A 23,934-nucleotide genomic window follows, 5' to 3' on the forward strand; every position below is an offset into this window, starting at 1 on the left:
TCCATCCATTGGTTCATTGTGTAGCCGAGATTTTTTTTGCCATTTCCGGGCAAGCTTTCTCAGCATTCTTTTTATGCGTTATGCAATGCCATTGAGAAAAGCCGCACAACACAAGTAGGCGAATGTCAGAATATAATAGTGTAGCAAGCTGTCAACTCTGTGCTACATTGTAGTTTGGATATGAAAGTCCACTTTCATCTGAATCTCAGTTTCGAACGTTGGCTTTTAGTTAACCAGCTAAGCCGTCAGGACTGAGAGTCGTCAGTTGTCAGCAGGTTTAATGAGGCAGCGAGTTTACCTCTCCTGCTAACGGGCCGGGAGTGCAGGAAGTGAAGTAAATCTAAAGTTTGTGACAGTACTGAGGGCTGGTAGGATGCGGTGAATAGAGTGATTCTGCTGAAGAGGAATGAGGAGAAAGCTGCATCTGCAAGCCAATTATGCCCACTTTCTCCCTGTTTTGCAAGCCACCTTCTCCCCCTAATCCCAAATAACATAATTAAACGGGGAGCATAAAAATAATCTTGGGCCGCTGATAGAATGCAAGATAAAGGAGCAATTCATTGCGTCGCAATGGTTGACTGCAGCCCTGTTGTTTTTAGTGGATTGTTTCCGTGAGGCCTGCAGCATATGGTGGTGGAAAAAAGGCTGTGAAAGGGGCTATAGAAGTGGGGGCTGGACGCAGCGGAGCTGCAAAAACAACTGCGAATTGACCCTGGCTAAATAGAGGGGTAATGGCGAACACCACATACTCAGGAATTGTTTATTTAAAAAGCCAAGCTGCATTAATCAACGTCTTCATCACCGGTTCTGACAGAGTGAATAATCTGTGTTATTTCCACACCCTATCTATCTATCTATCTATCTATCTATCTATCTATCTATCTATCTATCTATCTATCTATCTATCTATCTATCTATCTATCTATCTATCTATCTATCTATCTATCTATCTATCTATCTATCTGGTAAAAAAAAGTTTTAACACTACTTCACATTTTTTCACATGTAACTGCTTCACATGTAATTTTATATAAACTTTCTGATTTTCTAAAAAAATATGGCAAGTTTTGTCCTTGCAAGGGTCTTTCTTTTAATGCTGTTGTGACCAAGCAGTCACCTTGTCGAGGCAGTAACTGGTTGTGATATTTGTATTCCTTTTTTTTTTTTTTTACATCATGCTCAGAGACCGGGTGTTGTAGGAGAGTGTCATGTATACAAGCTGTGTCTTTGACAAATAAAAGCCAGAACCTTTAAAGATCTCTCTATTTGTTTCGGCAACGTCCCAAAGGCTTCCAATCGCTGGCCCTCTTCTCCTGAGGTTATCAGATGTTTCCCTTCTACAATTAGGGCAATTCACAAATGCAGGTGTTATTACAACATGTATCAAACAATGTTTCCACTCGCTGTAAAGACCGCATCGCTTGACTAATTAAGGAGATCAGATAAGGGTTTAATTCAATTCAATTCAATTCAATTCATTTTTATTTGTATAGCGCTTTTAACAATGAACATTGTCTCAAAGCAGCTTTACAGATAATGCGGTGATTAAAAATGAATATAGTAAAAGTAACGTACTATAACATAAGAGAAACCTTCTTTCTAACATAACAGGACACTTTCTTTTTTTAATGTGATTGTGGTTGATTTGTTCAGTGATTAGACATCAGCTGGAATGAAGTGTTTCTGTTGGTTTGTTTCTGTGAAAAGAGTGGTTTGACATATTCTTACTTAGCTCTTGTAGACCCATAGCTAGCCAACTATGGTCTTTTCCATCTTCTGATAGAATGGAGATAGGCATCAGCCTGGAGGACTGGAAAGCTACAGATACTCTGCTTTGTAAAACACAACAGCGGTGTTGAACAGCCATATTCCCGTCTCCTGGTCTGAACCCTGCAGGCTGTACTTCGTCTCTGTATGTGTTGGGGGGGGGGGGGGTATGGTGAACGAGGAGCTCGGCAAACCTCCCTCCCCTCCTCTCCACACTGAAGAGTTATGGGCCACGGAGCAGAGCCCAAAGCCGGTCCCCCGGCCATGGTGCTCGCCACAATCAGCACCTATTATGGTCAATGGGCCCATGGACCTGTCAGGTCCCGCTCCCTTTTTGATTCACCGCTCGCCTTAGATTCCGCCTGCAGTCCCCAGTCTTTTCTTCACTGTGTCCTTAACTTTCAGATAGCAGATAAAATATCCATAAACAGCACTTGAAAGAGAATGTAAATGTTTATAGGCTTCCTGCAAGACTTATCTGATATTGTTCTTATTTATACGTCAGGGGTTGTACATTTTGAGGCGGACGGGACCGACCCGAATCGGAGCCAAATGGCTTTAAGTGCTGCCTCAAAACAGCTTTTGCCAGTGGGGGAGGATTTTAAGTGGACAGTTGGACGGTGGAGGAGCTCGCCGGTGACACTAGGATGGAAAGAATGCATAGACAATACAACACTGATTCCTTTTAGCTCCTCGTCATTGCTGCCAAACGATCAGCAAGATTTCACCTTGCGTAGCCCACTAACTACAGTGTCGAGTGTGTGGGCGAACTTTCTCTGGTCACAAAGTCAGAAAAGTCTTTTTTTTGTATTTATTTATTTATCGATTTATAATTTTTTTATTTCAGTCAAGTTGTTATGTACAACACATTGGTCACATCAGGCTAAAATGTAAGATATTTCAGCTTGAGCTCAGAGGACCGGATTTGTTCTGGTTCTGAACAGCACTCAAATCCACACCGATTTCCCAAAGAGTTGAGCCATGCAGTAAATCAGCACCACAGGCCAGGAGTGCTCGTGCTAACTGCAGCACACAGATTGCCCCTGGTGGGAGGCAGTCATGTCGAGAGCGGGGTGTTTAACGTAGGGTGGAAGGATCGCGCTATAATGTTGCCATTAGTCTCGTATTGATGAGTCGGTACATGTCCTGAGCCTGGAAAACTCCACTCACAGTAAGAGGCATGGTACAGACCCAAATGGATTTTACACACACACACACACACACACACACACACACACACACACACACACACACACACACACACACACACACACACACAAAACATTTCTCATTACTCCCAGAATAATTACATTTTAACCAGTGCCTCCTCTCATGCATATTTGATGACATGTATATACTTGTAAACACTAATTATTTTGTCTGAGATATAAATAATTAATTATAACACAGATATAAAACTTTAGATACATTTTAGGTTAGATTAGTTTTAAGATGTAGGCGTGGGTGTGTGTGTGTGTTTGTGTTTGTTTGTGTGTGTGTGTGTGTGTGTGTGTGTGTGTGGGGGGGGGGGGGGGTAGAAAGAAAGAAATATGCTTTTGGAAGAAAGCCTCTATGTCTCTGCCCATCTGCTGGGCAGATAACATGACGATGTTAGCTGTGACCCACCGTGTGTTTTCCTGTCCTCATTATTGATTCATGATTAAAAGGCAGAAATGCAAATGTTTTTTTTTATTTTGACTGCTCAGAGGAGGGGGAGTTTTTTTCCCCCGCTCTATCTCAGTATTTAAGTATGAAGTTTCAGCATCAGACAATGAGGAAGAGTGATGAAGTAAGGATATGAAAATAGAAAGCTGGTGAAAAAAACAACATGTGATTGAGCTGTCAAGCTTAATCGAGATAGGCGTATGACTCAGGTCGTTCCCATGATAAGCAAGACACTCTCGTGCGTGCTTTGTTGTTACAGCTATTATAGATGGTATAGTTCAGGGTGTGGCTGTTTTATCAAACATGCTAGGATGACTAATCAGTCCTAGGGCTACATGGCATATGAAAGGCGAATCTTTGTACAAAGCAAATGCTGGAATCTTGTAAAACCAGTGGGAAGCCCTTTTTACGCCGTGAAAACGCCGAAGAGTTCCCTCGAAACGCTCGACTTCAATTCCCGGCATTTAACAGTGCATTTCTTTTTTTGTCGAACCCGGTCTTGGAGGCACAGTGGTGTGCATGTGGCACGAGGGTGTTAGAAAGGTGCAGAGGGAAAATAAAAGCAAGATCTCACACACAGGAGAAGAGATACAGGCCGGGTGGAGTGGATGTTTATCACGCCCGTATCCGATAACAAGGCAAGTGTCTTTTCTTTAGAGTATTTCTCCCGACTTATCTGTGTCGAAAATCTGCAAGCGGATATCTGCTAACAGCCGAGGCGTTTAAAGAAAACCGAGCAAATGAGACGGGAAGGTAAAGGTAAATCTGTGAGAAATCTACATGAGTCTTATAAGGAAATTTAAATTGATACATTTGGTAGAAAATGAGCAAAAAAACAACAACAAAAAAACTCCTCCAAGGCATGTGGAGATGCAGGTGTAACATACAGCTCTGGGATACTATGCAAATATTTTGTGTAAGGTACTAGTTGGGCAGTCGCAAGCTGGATTTTCCGGACTACCACCTTGCTGTATCTGAGATCTAATCACATCAGCAGAAAGCTGGGGAACACAGAGGCAAAATGAGCTCCTAGTGACACCATCCTTATCACTGCTCACTCACTCACACACACTGACACACACACACACACACACACACACACACACACACACACACACACACACACTATCCATTCAGCTGTGTCCCTTGTGAATTCTGCTGCTTTCTGTTAAACGGAGAAGAACGATGAAGAGTGAAAATACACTACAACTCCTTCTAACATGTCCACGTTTTTTCTTAATGTAAGTTTCTTGCAGGTGAACTCCTGTCTGCTAGAAGGAATTACAATATTCGAATACTAATTTGAATAGACATTAGAAATATTAACATATTCTCAATGTGTGATGTAGTGTGTAGTGAACCTATGCAGTGAATAAACGGGAAGTAAATGTACAATGTGTATTAATAATAATAATAATAATAATAATAATAATAATACTAACGGTAAATAATAATAATAATAATAATAATAATAATAATAATAATAATAATAATAATTACGGTAAATAGGAAAAATACAGATGTATTGATATCTTGCGCCAAGGACGATTTTGGCCCGTTTTTATTTTCTGAGCCGATCCCTAAACGTGTTTACGCCTCGAACGCTTCATTTAACATGACACAACATCGATCTTGGACACGAACACAGGATGCAACTTGTCTTAAATCACTCCGCTTTTGCGCCTGTGAAGTTTTGCATTTCTTGGCATCCGAAGCTTGCAGAGAATCAGCTTAGCTACAAAGAGGATGTCAGTATCAGATCAGGTTTAGAGCTTAGGTACTGGTGTGTATTGGGAAAATGGTGAGTAAATGGGAAAAAGTGAATAAAGAAAAAATTTATGAAATCATTGTTTATATATGTATAAGGACACATTTTTGAGAATATTAAAATGTGAAGTATCTCTTGCTTGATTCATTAATAAATGATAAGCTTTAGGTTACTACAGGTTTTGTTACATGTACTAGGATAAACTTGAGCTGGAAAAATACTCAAATTATAAAATGCAAATTAGAAGCATGCTTAAGAAATCATCTCTCTTCTCTCCCAGGATCTCACTCTCTTTTTCAGTAAACAGTCAGTCCTGCCCTTTGTCTGCTTATCATCTTTTGTTTTGTAGAAAACTGCCGAGAAGGAGGTGACCGTGTCTCCTTCAGAGAAACTCTAGCTGTGTCGCAACGCTGTGTGACTTTTACTCAGAGGGGAAATGCATCAGAGTCTGTGGTTTGCTGTTGGTTTCACACTGTAGCTGCAACGCTTCGCTATGAATTGTAGGAAAATCTTTGCACCACAGGCTGGAGAGCGAATGTGATTTCAAGCTTTTGTTTTTAACAGCCTTGTCAATTCGCGCTATCAAATTTTTTCGCGTTTCCCCTCGTCATCACGGAAACCCGAAAATCTCGGCGTGCCGACGCGTTAGCCGTTTTGTTCCTGGCCAGTTATTGGAATAGAGGTGAAAAACAAAAAAAACCCAAGATCCTTATAAGCGTTAAACTTGCTTGCCAGGTTGAAAGGAGGAATTGAAATCTATTGGCCATCCTAAGTGTCTGAAGGTCCTTCACAGAAAAAAGTTCAGAGCCCTCATCACTCCAGTGCAAGCCAGGATCAGAGGCTAAGTGGGAGAATGGTAGTGTCCAAGCAGAAGTGCAATAACATCAACAGCACAGGGTAGATTATTGAGCAACCTGCCTTCATGTCAGGCTTTTTCCTGTTGCTAAATGCTGGTATTTTTAGGTAGGGACAGTAGCGCTGTTTTGAAGAGTTTCACATATGTAATGGAATTACCCCCCTGAGTAATGGAATTTATTTAGAAAAAACTGGTGAGAAAGAAAAAAAAATCACTTCAATACTTAAGCTTTCTGCTTAACACAATCTGTTTGCAATTATGACTTGTAGGCCTCAGGCATTCACAATAGTCAGATTTAAATTGAAAGGCGAGAAAAAATTTTCAACCTGGTGTTCAAATCAGTATTGAAAACATCATCTCTGTATCTCTCTCTCTCTTTCTCTCTCTATCTTGCATGTGCACATGCACACACACTCAACCTGAGAAACCGAGGCTAATATTAGCTACCTCCTGTTGCGCTAGCATGCAGGAAAACACATTGCTTTGGAGGAAACTTAGAACGCCTGATGAACAGCGCTAGTTGAAATATTTCACTAGAATGCCATTTATTAATAATTATTATGTTTTTTTTTTAGCATTTTTGTTTAGCAAACATGGGTTAAAATTGCATAAGAAAATTATTCACTTTATCTGGACAGTGATGCTACTAGTAGCTTTGGTTAAGTGTGCATCCTATTGTACGTAGTAAAGTTGTAGTTCTGTGTCTGTTTAGTCTATTTTTCTCGTTCTTATTTCCCTCACCCCCCTTTTTTTTCTCCTTTCTTACACCCTCCGCGGCGTTGGCGGAAGCCTGTTATCTGCCGCTCTCTCTGCAGCGCGTGATCCCTGGCCCTGGCTGGCAGCTCCAGCCCTGTGATCACAGGAAGTGTAAGGGAAGCAGTTGTTCTGTGTTGTCTCCGGTTGCAGGGTGCGCTGATTGAGTGCACAGAGGCCAGGTCATTGAGACGAGGCCCCTCGGCACCCCCCCCCCCCCCAAATCCCCCACCACCAAAACTCCAACTCCAATAACCTCGCTGTTCCTTTACTGGAGGGTAGTTAGGAGGCTAGTAGCACAGGGGGAAGGACACATGGTTGGGGTTGGTGGGGGTTTCACAGTTAGAACAGAGGCCTGTAGAAAACTCCCTTTAATTACCGCTAGGCTTTGAACTCAGCGAATTAGGCAGGTAGTTGTGAAGGAGCGCGAGAACGAGGTGACTAGTACAGCTGACGTCACGTGTCGAATGAAAGGGCCGCATTGTCGGCGGTGAGCGCAAACTGCCGAGGAAACTTTCTCCCCTGAATGCAAAACGATTTAGGACCTCGCGAGGCTTTTGAAAAACGGCCTCCGAATCCAGACAATAGCGAAATCACACTGATTATACAGTCACTTTGCACTTATCTGCAGTTTTTATGACACGTGCACTGTTGTGATTGTCACTTTTTTCTCACACTGGACTTGTGAAACTTATGAGAGCCATTTCTGCTTTGGGTCTTGCCTATCTGACCAGAGATCTCACACACCTCTGAGAGTTAGCAACATGTCATTATGTGTCTGCAGAGATGAACGAGTGATTATTGAATTGGAGTGTCTTGGTTATTTTTCAACTGTGTACACCTTTCCCTGATTTCAGCAGCTTTTGGCGTGTTCATTATTCGTTCAGTGAAAACATTTTTATTAGAACTGAGTGAGGAGACCTGGATGTTTTAGATCCTGAGTTTATTTTAGGGTGAAGTGTCGCTTTAAGTGAAACACTAAATATCAGGACACCGGGCTTTGTCTAGCTCATTGCACTAAAGGCACTGTTCTTAGCATTGACTCTTTGATGTGAATGTGTGCTCATGAATAAACATGACTTGCCTTGCTTGTGTGATGAGTGCAGAGAGCTGGAGAGAGTGCAGAGACACTGAGAGAGCAAGAGAGAGAGAGAGAGAGAGAGAGAGAGAGAGAGACAGAGAGAGAGAGAGAGAGAGAGAGAGAGAGAGATGTTTTTTGCATTGGGCTTGGTGACATGCCACATAAAAAGTCACAGAAAGGCAGTTTGTCACAGCCTGTTCTTATTGAGCCTGGCATCTTTTCACACTCATGCAAGGATAAAGGGGGAAAAAAAACAGTGGTATGTAGAATTATGGGAAAAGCTCTTTTATTTTTTTCGACATGCCTTTCCCTCCTCCCTCCGTTCTCCATAAGCTCTCTCTCTCTCTCCTAATCTCCCTCGCTCTCCCGCTGTTTCTCCCGTTTTCTCCCCTCTGTGTGCACGCTCACGTCGCGTACAGTTTAAGACGAAGGGTCTCGCACTGCCACAGACTCGATTATTAAATCATCCGGGCTTATCATCCACTGCTAGCCAACCTCCCTGCATTTGTATGTGTGAGACACATTCAATGCCGGACCTTTCCAACACACACACACACACACACACACACACACACACACACACACACACACACACAAACAGGAATGATCCCAATCATGCCCTGCAGGCCTTTAGCTCTCTCAACTTCAAAGGGTGTGTGAGGGTTTAGAAAAAAAAAAAAAAAAAAAAAACAGTGAGGAGAGAAAGGAGCATGTAGGCAGGTAGTCAATGTGTCAAAGCTAACAGAGATTGCCTTGTGCAGACATTTTGAAAGTTTGACCTGAACCATCAGACTTCTATTTCACGCCTCAGTCAGGACTGTGTGAAATTTGTATCACTTTTGGCTTGCTGTTGCAGTTCCTGATGACATATCTTCAAACCTTTCTTCATTTATGGCTTGTGAAAATAATAATAATAATAATAATAATAATAACAATAATAATAAAAATAATTATTGTTCTTATTATTATAAAATCTGTGTGTGAAAAATCAGCAATAAACTTAACATTGTCTTTCCTTTAAGTCCTCATCAGAGTGTATTTTTCCTACTTAGAGGGATTTCTGAATGCGTGGAACATTGGGTGTTGTGCAGATTGGTGAGTCAGAACGCCTGTGTGGAGACAGATTTTGGCAGTCTGAGCCTCCTTCAAAGGCCTCAGTGTTGCACAGGCAGGGTTGGATTTATTCTTCCATGCTCTCTGTGTGAATGAGAGAAGATTTGCATAGCCTCTTCTACACGTCCAGGCTCTCCGTGTTGATCCGTGCCTGTCTTTCACTCGGCGCGTTTGAGGAGAGCCGTCTCCCTGCAGGCCTGTCAAGTAAAAGTCCTGGGATTATTTTGGTCTCCAAAGAGGCCGTAAAGTGAAAACCTATCTTCTCAGCGCTTGTTTACATTAGACACATAGTTCTCCATTGCTTATTAGATTTCCAGATCTCTTGTGCAGATTGCAGACGCTGCCACGGAACAGAACGCGGGCTGTCGTATAAGCAGGCGAGAGAGCACCCAGATATCTTTTGTAGCAAGGCCTCGGCGGTAGCGGAAAAACATTAAAGCAGAAATTGTACTGTTTAGAATGCGAAACGTGGTAAAGTCGAAAGATTATCTAAAGATAAATTAGAGAACTACTTTGCGTACATTAGAATGAAATTTACAGGTCGAAGATGTGAGTGTGATTAGGTTTAATAATCTACCTGAGTTTTAATTGGTGTTCATGGCACTCGCCTTTGTTCACTCGTCCTCATCTTGCCCACACAGGCACCAAATATATCCGGCTTTAAGAAAATAGTAATCTTCATAAAGTCCTTGTTCAGAAACCTATTCTTTTTATAATCAGCTCACCTGCATATTGCCTTGTTTGATTAAGAAATGCATTCAAAATGAGCCTCTTTTTTAGGTACTATAGGTTGACATTTGATTGATTTGCTCACAGCTCACTTTCCCCTCAAGAAGTTATTTATTTTCAAGTGATTAAACTATGAGAACCACAACAAGCAATAATGAAGGTCTGCTAGGGCAGAAGGCATGCTGCCCCAAACTGTGGAATCGCAGTTTATAGAGGACAACGACTTACAGGATTAGCATGATCATGGTTTTTTACAGGAAGACCTTGTTTTTTCAGATAATCAAAATTAAATCTGGTTCAAGTAAAGTGTAAGTGGCAATTGTGTCTCTATTAAGTACAGACCCATTTCTGTTGTAAGATATATGGCAAAGATTGCCGGATAATGGAGTAGACTGTATCTATATGTTAGAAATGCCTACGCAAAGGCTGAGAAATAGGGGGAAAAACCTATTTCAATAAAAAATGGCTATTACTTGCTATTGGATTGAGCAATTAGGATATTTAGCTTATTATAACTACATAAAACCCTAATTCAGGGGATTTTTGTATGAAAGTGTACTTAAAAATAAATTGCAAAAGACACTATGTTCAATTTTGACATTTTCTAAAGCTCAGCATGGCTGCTTGTTGAGGAGCACATGGGGGATTTCCCCTTGAATAAAACTCACTCATGCTGGGTTTTTTCTTTCTGTAAAAAAAAAAACAAAAAAACAAAAAAGCATTTGAGTATGCAAGGTGAAGCTATTTGTGTAAATCAACATTTGTATTGTTTGTTAAGGATAATTCCAGATGGTAAGTTGACAAAACAATCTATATAAAATATACATTATCCTTTTGACAATTTTTGTTTGAAAAATACACATACATTTTGTTTAGTTGTGAAGATATAAGCATCTAAAATATATAATAAATTTTATTTTGTATAATAATTAAATGATCTATGCATAAATTCAATATACAGACATCGAAAACAAGCAGTAAATCATGATTGGAAACAGGTAACAGACAAGTGCTATAAAAAGAGAATGGAACGAGACACAGCAAGCCCACAGGCTTAAAATAAGGAAAAAAATATACATTGGCGTACAAATGCATGAGCATTCGCTGAAAACCACAACAGTACTAAATGTAATTGTTTATTGCTGCTGTTATTTGCTGCTTTTAGATTTAGTGTTTGTTCGCACCGTTTTAATTGAATCATCACGATGTCGTGAGCGAGCTGATTGTGTAACCTGATGCTCCACAAAACAGACTTAATGCGACAGTCCCGACGTTACAAACAATCTACACAATAGCACTTCATTATACTACACCATTTTCAAATGAGGATTCTACAGTGTTTACTCACCCTGCTGATGTTTCACTTTCATCCCTGACTTGGGACACACACTTGTTCCCTCCCCGCCGGTTGACTCTGAACTCTCGGGCATTTCGCAAGCGGCTGCGTTATCGTGTAACTTGAACAGCCCGACTAATCGATAACAGCATTCGTCGACAACGAATTTCATTATCGATTATTATCAATTTTATCGATTCGTTGTTGCAGCCCTAGCTTGTATCGATTGTTTACCTGTTATTTTTTTAGCTGTTCTGTGAAAACTTCAGTGTATAGCAAAGCTCATTTCATTTCTAGTCTCGAAGCTGAGTGAATGTACAGTATGTAAACAATATAGCGGTCTCACTGATGTATTTGTGTTCCATGCACAATTAGTGTACTGTGTAATTTGTGTACATAACCTACTATTAAAGCACGAGTGCTAGCAAATGTTTGTATTTCTACACAAATGGGTCTATTACTGATTGAGGTGGCAAGGAGATTATCCGAGGACAGTAACCGTACCATAAACGGTGGAATTGCATTTTTTTCCATAGTGTGTGTGTGTGTGTGTGTGTGTGTGTGTGTGTTTGTTGTGAAATGTAAATCAGTATGCATTTGTGTAGATAAGTCCCCCCCCCCTAGCTTTTTAAAAAACGGAACCTAGCCACTTCATCAGCATGATTAATAAAGTGTGTAAGTGGAGAGGAAAAAGGTCTTACGGGACTGAGCAATCATCCGTAATGCTCTAAGACAAAGCGAGCACTTGCGGTGTACAGATGCGGTGTTAAGGCACGGTGATTATCCCGTTTTAAGTGTAGGGGGAAGGGGAGACTGAGTCATAGCCAGATTCGTCCTCTTGACATTTGGCTTAATGATAATGAATTGCAGTCTGTTTATCTAGGATTGGGCCTATGTGTTTTCCACAGACCCTACACATGCTCGTAGCATTACTACCTAGACACTAATGTGATTTATTCCTAACGTTCCAAATGAGATTAAACACCAGAGGGAGACGGATTGGGGCGCTCGGGTGCTGTTTTACAGCAGACTCCGTGGCAGTGACATCATGAAAGATGGGTGGAATAACAAGACAGGCGGTGCAAGGTGGAACCGGGGGACCGGTTTTTACGACAGCGCTCTCACAGACGTGATCGCACTCACATGGTACGCTAGACTAACTAGCGAGGGGGACACCAGCCATGTGTGGTGCGCGGCGGTAGCTTTAAGAGAGAAAGCAGGTCTGTCACGATGTTGAATTTTTTATATCGCTTCATATAACGCGATCAGGTTCAGCGACCAGTGCAGCGTGTTAAATCAGTGAGCTAATGTCTTTGCGACACTGCATGCCGTCTCACCCGAAACGCAACTGTCAGCTTTAAATCATTGGTTTCCCTCATCATTAGCTCCAGGTTATTTCTTACTCACAGCCCGGGTCACACAGCGAGGTTATGGAAAGTGCAGTTTGTGAAAATATTTTTCATCAAAGCGACTTGTTACTTGAGTTCTTTTAGGTTTTAAGGCCAAAGAGTTATTTATTAAGCTGTCAGGTGCGGAAAGCAATCATGTTTTTTGAATTGATTTACTTTTTTATCACTTTGGTTTCGAACACCAGTAAATAAAAGATGCAAAGAGAGTCCTATTATCTGACGAGTCCTGGAACTCAATTCTCTGATTGACTGATCACAACAGCAAACTGTGTGTGTGTGTGTTTGTGTGTGTGTGTGTGTGCGTGGGAGGCATGTGTTTATATTTTGAAGAGGAATCAAATGTTGAACGTTGTGGGGACTTTTCTATGCAACAAAACAGGGAAAAAATTTATAAATAAATTAGCTTTGTTACTGAGGTTAAGCAAATATGCTGCATTAATAATTATGTCAGTGGAAGGTCCTCACAATGATTGTATGAAGTATGTGTGTGTGTGGGTGTGGGTGTGTGTGTGTGTGTGTGTGTGTGTGTGTGTGTGTGTGGGAAGATGACTTTACTGCGATCCCACCCCTCCGATCTATTCAAGGACTTAAAGAACAGGACTGAATTATGAGTTCATGCTTTTGTTAATAATTTAGTTTGAAATAAATTTGCTCCAGAGTCGAGACTGAGCAATGCAGCCTTTAGTGCTCTGTGGGGTTCTCCAGGTTTGGATGAGATATACAGTGTATATATATATATATATGTATATGTGAATCAAATGTGTGAGTGTGTGTGTGTGTGTGTGTGTGTGTGTGTGTGTGTGTGTGTGTGTGTGAGATATATATATATATAAAACACAGATTTGATTCGCCTGAGGCAAGAAAGCAGTAGTCAGGTGACAGATACAGGTGTTGGTTTTAAACTCGAACCTGTTGTGCAGATTTGAAACACTTTGTCTACAGTGTTGTGTAGACTCAGCTCAGCGATTAAAGCGTGAAAGCAGGTCTATTTACAGCCACGTTATTTTAATCATCAGAGCAGTAAAATCGCTCGATTGCGAAAGAATATTGTAACGTTCCAGGTGTTTATGTACACGGGCGTTCATGCACATCAGGGTGTTTACAGCGACGTCTCCCCTGCCTCTCTCTCTGTGTGCTTCTGCTCGGACCCTATGGGCCCAGAGAGAGAAAGCAGATGATTTCAGTGGGCCTGGTTGATTTTAACAAGATTTATTGCCAGCACATCAGGACTCTGGCTGTGGCACTCGGGGAAGATGTCGACTCCTGTAAGATTTCAATGCAGAGCAGAGCATGTACATGTGAGTTATTGTCCAGAATCCGAGCAGCCGTCAGTAACACGTTCATTTTGTCTCATATGTTGTTCATTTGGGTCGGAATCAAAAAGCAGTTGACAAAGCAGACAGAACAATACGGATTGCTAAAGTACTAAAGTAATACAGTAACACACAAGGACTTGTATGGCGGCTACTTCACATCAATAAGAGAAACAAAGTGTTAAAATATTTCATTGGTCTGGTTAAGCTTTAGCATTATTTAAAGGAATCGCCAGTGTTAGTGCTTTGTTTTCTGTAACGGGGAAGTGATAGTGAGGAAATGAGGGATTTTCTGGTTTCTTAGTAAGAGAAAGTAAAGGAACTTATCTGCTGTAGCGTGAGTGATTGAGTGACTGACTCCCTGCTCTAACATGAGCAATAACAGGAGCAAACCCGTCTCACGAACATTACAAAACATTAAAAGGTATCCCGAAATGAATAAAGATTATAACGTGGCATTCTTTAATTAATGAAGAAGTGTTGGTGGTTCCCTGTGGTAAAAGGAGAATAAAACACCATGTGCTAGTATGGGAAAGTAACGAAGGAAAGAGCCGCTGTGATGACGCACTGTAGGTGATAATTTGCCAATAACAGCAAGTCCTGTAGTGTTTTACTGCCTATTGTTGTTTACTTGCTTTCCTTTCCTTTACAAAAGTAATTCTTGCTAACTAAGGAAAGAAAACCCACAAGAGTACATCCTGTTATGATTTATTTGTTATTTGGAAACCTTTAGAAGTATTGTACATTTTTAGCTACTATAGATACACACATAGACACGTAACATTATTTCTCAGCTGCTTTCTAAATAACAGCCCTTTTTTTTTTTTTTTTTTTTTCGAATAAAAGCGAGAGCCGGCTTTGTGTTTTAAATGGAAAAATTGTTGTCTTTTGTTCATCAAGTATGGATCGGAGTTAAAAAATACTTTGAGCTTGTTGATCCTGACTTCCGAGCTTTTGACAGCGTATGAGCACCAACTCGCCTCATTGTGAGGTTTGATGGGCGTACACGCCTTTTGTACGCAAACGTAATCCAGCAAGAGCCTCTCTCTTCACCTTGTCAGTGTAGCATTGATGAAAAGCCTCACTGTCACTGGGCGGGCCCTATTCCTTGTAAAGTGTGATGTTTTTAAAGCGCCTCTACACAGCTTAGCGCTCAGATGTCCTCTTCCAGTTTATTGAATGTTCTGCTTTGCCCATAGACCTAAAGACAAAACGGCTGTGTGTACTTGCTGTTGCCTTTTGCCTCCCAGGGTGGATGGCATTTGACTGTGTCGTGACTCATCACTGGACTTAAACCCACTACCTTCTTTTTTCGAATGAGAAAATAAAGCAAATTGTTGAAGAAGGGCACAATAGCAGATGAGGAGCAGACTAATGTAAGAAGGAGGGACCCGTAAGTGAGCCAGTGATCTGAAATGACTGGTACATGAACACCTTCGAGCTATAGCTATAAAAGCTGATTATGCTGACTTTTGATGGCGGATTGGAATGGCATTGTCTTACTCTTTCTCCCTCCGGGAGTTTTAATTAAATTACCTTGTGCAAATCAAAGATTACTTTATGTTTTTATTTTGAAGTGAAGACATTTTATGCTAAACCACCTGCTCTGATGAACGCATATAGTGCTTTTACTCCCTTTGTAAAATTGAAAAAGGATTTTAAAGAGAGAGAGAGTGAGAGTTGGTGGTGTTAATGAAACAGAAAGCAAATATGATTCAGGTAATAAACAATGGTTTAAATGACTGCTCCATCTGATGTTTCGTTAAGGTCTCAATTGAAGTTGTGCATTTGGTTATACCGATCATGAGTTTATTAAAATAAACGTTTAGAGGACGATCAGGATCGAAAGTTCTGCTCGTACGCAGGATACTCACCACCACCGCTCACTTTAGATCAGTCCTCATTCCAATAATGTGGGTTTATCTTGCCCTGCAGACACTGCTTTAATATGATGCATGCCATGCAACTAATATTGTGCAGTTTGGAAGCTTCAGGAAAGCAGTCGTGTATAGGAAAAAAAAGCTTCAACCTGCAGCCTGATATCTCCCATAAATCAATTTTAATAAAAGCCCAGCTGATACTAAATACTTTAAACTCAGAAAGCTGTACCATATAGAGAAACAAGCACCGTGTGTGTGTGTGTGTGTGTTTTGCCTTTATCACATCCCACATCCCAAAGTAAGGATTGTGAAAGAATTGGCGATGGAATGATAGATGGGGGTGTGGTGAAATTTATGAGCTGTTGGTTCAGATTAGATTTTCCTAAGGCTTCTATTAACACAGCACTGGTTAAGGCGTTGTCCTTTTAGCGAACATAAATTGCTTTATTTAATGCCCATTTGGTTTACAGCTTAAATTAGGAAATTGCTCTATATTGTTTTCTGTAGAAATGATACTGGGCCCCAACTGAGTTAAATCATGGGACTGAAAGAAACTAAACAACACACCCACACACCCACACACACACACACACACACACACACATATATATATATATATATATATATATATATATATACAAGAGCTCTATGTTAAGCATGTGCTCAGTTGTGGCCATAATAAATATGTTGGATAGTTTGTTACAGTGTAGTTTATGAAAGGAATGTCTATTTAATAAAGATTTTAAGCAGAATTTAAAGTTTGTCGTTTTCTGGTCGCAAACTTGTCTGGGACCTCAGTGATTGCTAATAGAATATTTTATACAAACCAGGATATTTTATTTATTTTTATATATATATATATATATATATATATATATATATATATATATATATATATATATATATATATATATATATATATATATAAAAGCATATGGGTGACTTGGTATGCTGGGCAAAATGTGATCCCTTATGCCAAATCTATGACAAAATGAACACATTTTCTTCATTAAAATGTCATTAACAAAGCCAAGCGACTGGCAGACTCACTGAGATTAGATGTTTATGGCTTGAGTTGAAGACTTGTTGTAAGCAAATCACTTCTTTCTAGGATTTTTGTAGGGGGTGAAAAAAGCAATCAAGAAGGCTATATTGAGGCTGTGTAACACTGAGCTGAAACAGAATGCTTATTGTTCTGCCTTCAAAGTCGCTCAAAGCTGCACTATTTCTCTTGGTGTGTTTCAGATATGGTGCGGAAAAAGAATCCCCCTTTGAGAAGCTTCGGCGGAGAGGAAGACGAAGGCGAAGCGGCGACGGTAGCGGAGGCTGCGGGTCCGGAGAGTGGCGAGGCAGCAGGCAGCGAGGCCTCGGTACCAGAGGAGCGTTCAGAGCCGGGCTCCCCCGGCTCCCTCAAACCAGGCACTCCTGGCTTTCATTATCAGCAAACAGAGAACGCCGATGCCTCGCCGTCACGATCAGACCGCGGCCAAAGTCCTGATGGAGAGGGTGACGCCGGTAAGGGTGGAGCGGAGTCTCGGAGACATTCGTCATTGCGCAGGGGGCCAGAGGCATGCGTCATTGTACAGAGCTGTGCCAGCAACGGCGAGGAAAGAGAGCCTACCCACAGTCCTCTAGTGCCGCCTGGTTCCGAAAGCCTTCACATAGAAGGCGAGGATGGATCTGAGGTCCCTCGGCTCCCTCTCCATCCGCTTCACCCGCACAGGCCTAGTGACGAGGCCTCTAGCCCGCCGAGAGCCGAGAGCGGCGCTCCGCCGCCTTCCTCTTCCTCCTCGTCCTCCTCCTCACCCAAGCTACAGGACTTTAAGTGCAACGTATGCGGGTACGGCTACTACGGCAACGATCCGGCTGACCTCATTAAGCACTTCCGCAAGTACCACCTGGGCTTGCACAACCGCACCCGACACGACGCCGAGCTCGACAGCAGGATCCTCGCTCTGCACAACATGCCGCAGTTTCAAAGTCAAAGTCACGGCAAAGACGGCAGCAGGCACCCCGGTGTCACCGCTGACCCGGGCTCGCCCAGAGACTCGCTACTCAATGGCACCTATGACGTTCAGGTAATCACTGCACAGTGCATCATCATCTGATATTCATTACAATATGCTTTATAGGAAGAGCATGAACTACACACGCTGGCATGTACAGCATTATATATAATATAATTCCGCTCTTCACTATTCAACAGTATAGAGTTCAAAAACTACCCACTGCTATTGAACAAATAGGCTTGATTTATTTTACGTGAGTTTGGTAATTATGGTCTTATCTAGCGACGCTAATTTGAATTACAAGAAGGAGCTGTCAAAGCTTATTTCATCTTCATAAATAGTTCATAAAAAAAGCAGAAATGGTCTCTTTTGTTCTTTAAATGCCTCATCCTGCTAGTTGATTTTTTTCTAATTCAACAGCCAGGTTCACAAATTGTCATTACACTGTGTAAACCTTTAAAAAAGGAATAATAAATCTTTATTCAGTATTCATTCCCGAGCGGAATTTTCCATGCTGTAATATCAATGACTGAGATTTCTCATTTAGCCAATGAAAAGAGGGGAAAAAGAGCGTATGGGAAGTCGGGCAAGGATAGCCAGTAAAAACAGGAGAGTCAATTTATTTTAAACGAAGGGTAATGAACAGATGTCATAGCTATTTATCTGCCCAGCTTTCACTGCGGTTTTGCTCTCCACTTCACCAATGTCGTGTTTACAGTTCGACTGGCATATTTAACTCCACTGTTCCTACAGAATGAGCCGTAGGACGGCGCTTGGCTTTGGGCCCCCTCGTTTGCCAATGTCTCAGCCATAATGACTTTTAGGTTCCTCCGTTTCCGAAGCCGCTCAATCTCTTCCCCACGTTTCTTTCTTTATTTATTGTGGATTTTTTCCAAAAATTATCGAAATATTATTATCATATTTGAATCGGATATTGTATTTGTATTTAGATTTCAGGAAAAAAAACCCTCTTTTTGCTATTTGATAAATAGTTCTTATTTATTGGATTCTGTTTTCAAGGTCTGTGATATTGTAGGTTGTAGGTTTTAGTTTATAAATATTTTACCGTGACATCAGCACCATATTCAAATCATATTTTTAATATACGATCCCAAGATTGATGATAAACATGACTATTATGTCCTATTTGTCCCGGAAAGATTAGGTCATGACCTGTGGATAAATAATCCCCGAGACATGAATGCGTCTGGGACACATTGTGCTTCCTCAGTGCAACTCACCCAAAAGAACAACCTCTAGTCTTCTCTGAGCTTTTTTTTTTCTTTCAATGATTCACACAATTTTCTTCCATTATAATTTAGAAGGCCCTCCTTTTGCACAGCCGACACCAGTCAGACAGAGTCAAGGCTAATATGCGCTTCCCCTGAACCGCTGCTCACAGGGCAGCGCAGCGCAGCAGGCCTGAAGGAGAACACTAACTAATCTATTCTGGTTTGCTTTACACACATCCTGAATTAGTTAGTTATAATAAACAAGGAGAGACCATCCTGCAGGTTTGAGCATGTTCTCTGCCCCTCTCAGGAGCCTGCTTTTAGTCACCCTTTGTACAGCTTAATGTATTGCTCGCCCCAAAGTTGCCCATCGACTGCCATTTTAGTTTTTTGGTTGCATCTTTGCAGATGTTCAGCATTATACATATCAAACTACACTGTTATTGGTTTTATGCTGCGATCATCCCACCTAATCTTTGTTTTTTTTTATTTTTCTTTGTCTGAACAAAACAATCATAGTGTAAACCCCCATGAGGTTAGCTAGACATTCATTTTCTCACAAACTCATTTTCACACCAAAGAAAGTAAAATGCTCACGCTCGTGACCGCTCATAACCGGTTTAAAAACAAATCCATTAATAATGCAGTGGATGTGCTCGTGGACAGAATCCAAACATCAGATTAAGTTCTGTAGCTCTCACACTCCTGTGATTTATGTGGATGTTTGGAACAGGAGTGTGTCGGGAAATACAGGTGCAGTGATTTGTTTAATCATCTCCTAAACATATAGCTCTACAGCTGCTAGTAAGAACAAGACTACACAGTGGCATGCCACTATTATTTAGTCTTCATCTTAAAGGGGAATTTGTACAGGGCATGTGAGGATAATGGCCCAGGGTTCTGCTTATTATTATTAATATTCTATCTAATTCAATTATTTAGAAATCAAATGACCTGATCATTTAATGATCATTTTAAGGCAAAGGCCTGATAGGTTACTTACCTTCTGGATTTAAAGTCTAATGCCTTACCCACTTGGCTACCACCTCCTCTAACATCATCATCATCATCATCATCTTTATTATTATTATCAGTAGTATTTTCTAATAAATTTTTTTTGTTTTTTTGTCATCCAGCTTGATTGTTGAAATTATTTAACGTATTTATTATTATAGTTATTATTATTATTATTATTACTATTATTATTATTATTAGTTGTATTAGAGACATTTTGAGACTTTTTTTTGTGCATGTGTGTGTTTATTTCCTGAAATAACTGTTTGTAAAACACGATTTGATTTTTATTGGATCTCATCTTATGATTACCAATTAAGCAGTAGATAAATGTACCATCATGTAAAAGCATTCATTTGAATCGATCATTTCAAGTCTCTTTTTATTCATTTCAGTAGATGTGTATAATAAAACGAAACCCTGCCATTTTGCATTTTCATGCACTGTTGCTTCATGCCTAAGAAAGTGTCACAAGCTTCAAATTGTTCCATCTTGCAGACTGAACGCTTTTCAGATTCCCACTGAAAAGTGATAAAACCATTAGAGGCGGTATGATATGCCTTTGCGAGGAGATAACTGCTGCTTCTTCTGTCAGATTGGAAACATTACTGAAAACTATCCATCTGTTGTCTGCAGCATAATGTGCCACTTATGAACTATGGATGTTTTATTCTTTTTTTCCCCCTCTGTCTCATATTCTCCATTACTTTCTTCTTTTTCATATGTTCATATATCTCCTTCTCCTGCTACCAGGTGACATTAGGGGGCACCTTCATAGGCATTGGGAGGAAGACGCCAGACTGTCAGGGTAACACCAAGTATTTCCGCTGCAAGTTCTGCAACTTCACCTACATGGGCAGCTCATCAGTGGAGCTGGAGCAGCACTTTCTTGATGCCCACCCAAACAAGATGAAGAACCCTCCGTTGGGTATCACAAGCCCTGAAGACAAGTCTGTGGAAGCAAAGGGAAACTGTGCGCCATGGTCAGGAGTCGAGGAGCCAGGCACGTGGGCAGAGCGGGTGGCGGTCCGAGCAGAGGACGACTCAGTGGCTGGGTACTCTGTGCCAATCCGGCCGGCGGGCGCCGACATATCAGCAGCATATTACTGGTGCAAGTACTGCAGCTTCAGCTGCGAGGCATCCAGCTCCACGAAACTGCTGGAGCACTATGAGAAGCGCCACTGCCAGGCTGCAGGGCTGGAGAGCAGTCCGGGAGAGAAGGAGCGAAAAGCCAGAGATGGAGATCTAAATGCAAAGAGGAAGGAAAATCAGAGCAGCAAGGCGGGCACGGGTGCTGACTCAGAGACAGTGGTGACCAGCTACAATTGCCAGTTCTGCGATTTCCGCTACTCCATGAACCACGGGCCTGATGTCATTGTGGTGGCTCCGCTGCTACGCCATTACCAGAGGGCACACAACATCCATAAGTGCGCTATCAAGCATTGCCCGCTGTGTCCGCGCGGCCTCTGCAGCCCCGACAAGCACCTGGGTGAGGTCTCGTATCCTTTTGCGTGTCGCAGGAGCTCGTGCCCGCACTGTGCCATGCTTTTGCTGCAGCTGACACCTATCGGTGGTGCTACGCCACCACCCAGGGCCTCTGTCACCCACCTGTGCGATCAGTGCACATTCTCCTCCACCGATGTGGACCTGCTGCTCTTGCACTATGACAGTGCCCACGCTCCCCGCGCCCTGCTGGAAGCCAAGCCCGAAGACGAGGCGACGGGCGAGGGAGGCGGCCGGGGCCATCACGGAGAGTACACCTGCACCAAGTGCAACTTCTACACCGAGGTGGAGGAAGAGATTTTTCGTCACTACAGGTAAATTTTCATTGAAATGATTTACATTTTTGATGCTAAGTGGAATTAACTTTTAAGAGATTTATTACATGTTAATTTATCTTTAAAAAACAAAAAAACACAAACAATCGTACGAGCACATTCATCTCCTCGCTCATTTTATTCTATTTAGGCCCAAGCGGTCTTCAGTCATACACCTGAAACCATTGTCACGATTAGAGATAATCAAATCTCGCATGATGTGATTAGACTATCTGTTGTTGTGAAGCACCAATATTACTTTCTTACTAATAAGCAACAGATTTCCCCTCACTGCTGCTCCATGGCCTTAAGTTAAGCAACGCTGCGGAATAAGTACACAATGTTAAACATCAGGTAATTCGATCTGCCTTTAAAACGTTCCCTTCATTGGTTTTGATTTAACTTGCCTTTAAGCCAAATGTGTGTGTGAGAAGGAGAAATTTTTTTGTATGAAATCCCTTAAGCCATTATAGAGAAATGCTTTTCTCATAATAGCTTTATGGGCAAATGGTTTCCTCAAGGACGGGCATCGTGGAGCACTAACTCAACATACGATCTCAATTATTTGGGTATTTTCTGCCATACTTTACAGGCATGTTGTGGTTTGATTTATAGATAAAAAGCAGTTTGTGTGCGCCACAATTAATATTTAACCATTCGAGTCCAGAAATTCACTGTGCTAAATCCAGTGTACACGACATGTGAGCACAGCAAACTGCCTAAATCCCTGCTATGTTTGACGATGTAACACACAGCTTACACAACACTTTTCATTCTCTGTTTGTCGCCAGCCTAAGTGTGCTTTTTATGTAAATACATTATACTTTACGTCCATTTGACTTTTTTTTTTTTTTTGTATAAAAGATTAATCATATTAAAATATCAGATGTAAAGGAGGACAGATATTCCTCTGTCCATCCAGAGGAGTTTACATTTACTCAGATACCATTAATCATTTGTTCCATACCAATTTTTATTACATTTACATTTGTGGCGTTGAGCAGACGCCCGTGTCCAGAGCGACGTACAAGAGTGCTTTGAGTCTCTAGCAATGGATAAATCTACACTGGTACGCTAGATTACAAATTTAAGATAAATCAGCCTACAACTCTTGATTTTCATAAAGCAGAGTTGGAAAGTGCTAATTTAAGTGTTTCAGGAAGAGGAAGGTCTTTACCCGCCGCTTGAAGATAGCCAGGGACTCCGCTGTTCGGATATCGAGGGGAAGTTTATTCCACCACCTCGGTGCCAGAACAGAGAAGAACACACGAACACATGAACACATTGACGTAAACACATTCTGGTCTAATGGTTTGAATAAACAAAGCAATTTGGAGTTTGACAGATTTCAAAAGGGTGGTTCAGTGTTTTATTCTCTTCTCAGTGTAGGTTCTGTAAGTGTTACACAGTAATCATGGCAGTGGTTTACAGGCTTTGGCCATGGTGTATGAACTGCTTTATGTTCAGCCACCACATGCTACAACAGTGAGGAATGAGGGAAAAAGAAAGTGGCTGTGGGTTCTCTCACCAAACAAAATGAAAACAGGTTAAGAAAAAGATGCATCAACTGGTCTGTGGTGGACTGCTGGTGTCATGTCCGTTTATTACTTCTTTTTTTTTTTTTTTTTTTTTTCTTTTTTTTTTTTTTTTTTTTTACAGTTTTTGTTTTGTTTTACTAATGTTTTTGTGACTGTATAAAACTTAGCATTGCATTCCTTTTTCTTTCCTTTACACTTTTCCTATATCACTCTATATGTATTTAAATATACTTTTAAAATATTATTCTATTATTGGTATATCAGTTGTTATATGATTATGTAAGAGTAGATTTTTGTAAGATTTTATGATTTCAAAATATTTTTGCCTGTATTTCACACTCTGCATTAGATTTTATTTCCTGACTTTTATTTTTCGACTATATTGAAGCAGGTATTTGCCCTGGAAATGTCATACTGGGTGCGTTTAGATCGCACAAGAGTTAAATTCCTCGAAATAATCCCCTGTATTGCCTTTACATTTAAGTTTATTATACAACTGAGAAGATGATGGTTGAGGGTCTTGCTCAAGATCTCAGCAGTTGCAGTTTGGTGTTTCTGGGATTTGACCTCAGGACCTTTCGATCAGAATTTCTACATCTTAACCACTGTGCTTGCACTTCCCTCTACCAGCCGAACACCTCTTTTTCAACAGTG

General features: G+C 41.1%; 1 protein-coding gene across 5 annotated transcripts in view; it reads left to right on the top strand.

Moving 5' to 3' along the window:
• Positions 1-23,934, top strand: part of trps1 (trichorhinophalangeal syndrome I) — a 96,705-nt gene that overhangs the window by 7,825 nt on the left and 64,946 nt on the right. For 4 of the 5 annotated variants that reach the window (XM_083524029.1, XM_083524027.1, XM_083524030.1 and 1 more), the window contains exons 3-4: positions 16,916-17,748; positions 20,679-21,742. In XM_083524029.1, coding sequence (XP_083380155.1) covers positions 16,916-17,748; positions 20,679-21,742 — 1,897 coding nt within the window. Of the gene's footprint in view, positions 1-3,795; positions 4,071-16,915; positions 17,749-20,678; positions 21,743-23,934 lie in introns of those variants that run through there. The other variant, XM_083524031.1, reaches the window with a different exon arrangement.

This window comes from Silurus aristotelis (assembly GCF_946808225.1).
Source record: "Silurus aristotelis genome assembly, chromosome: 21".
Classification (NCBI taxonomy): domain Eukaryota; kingdom Metazoa; phylum Chordata; class Actinopteri; order Siluriformes; family Siluridae; genus Silurus; species Silurus aristotelis.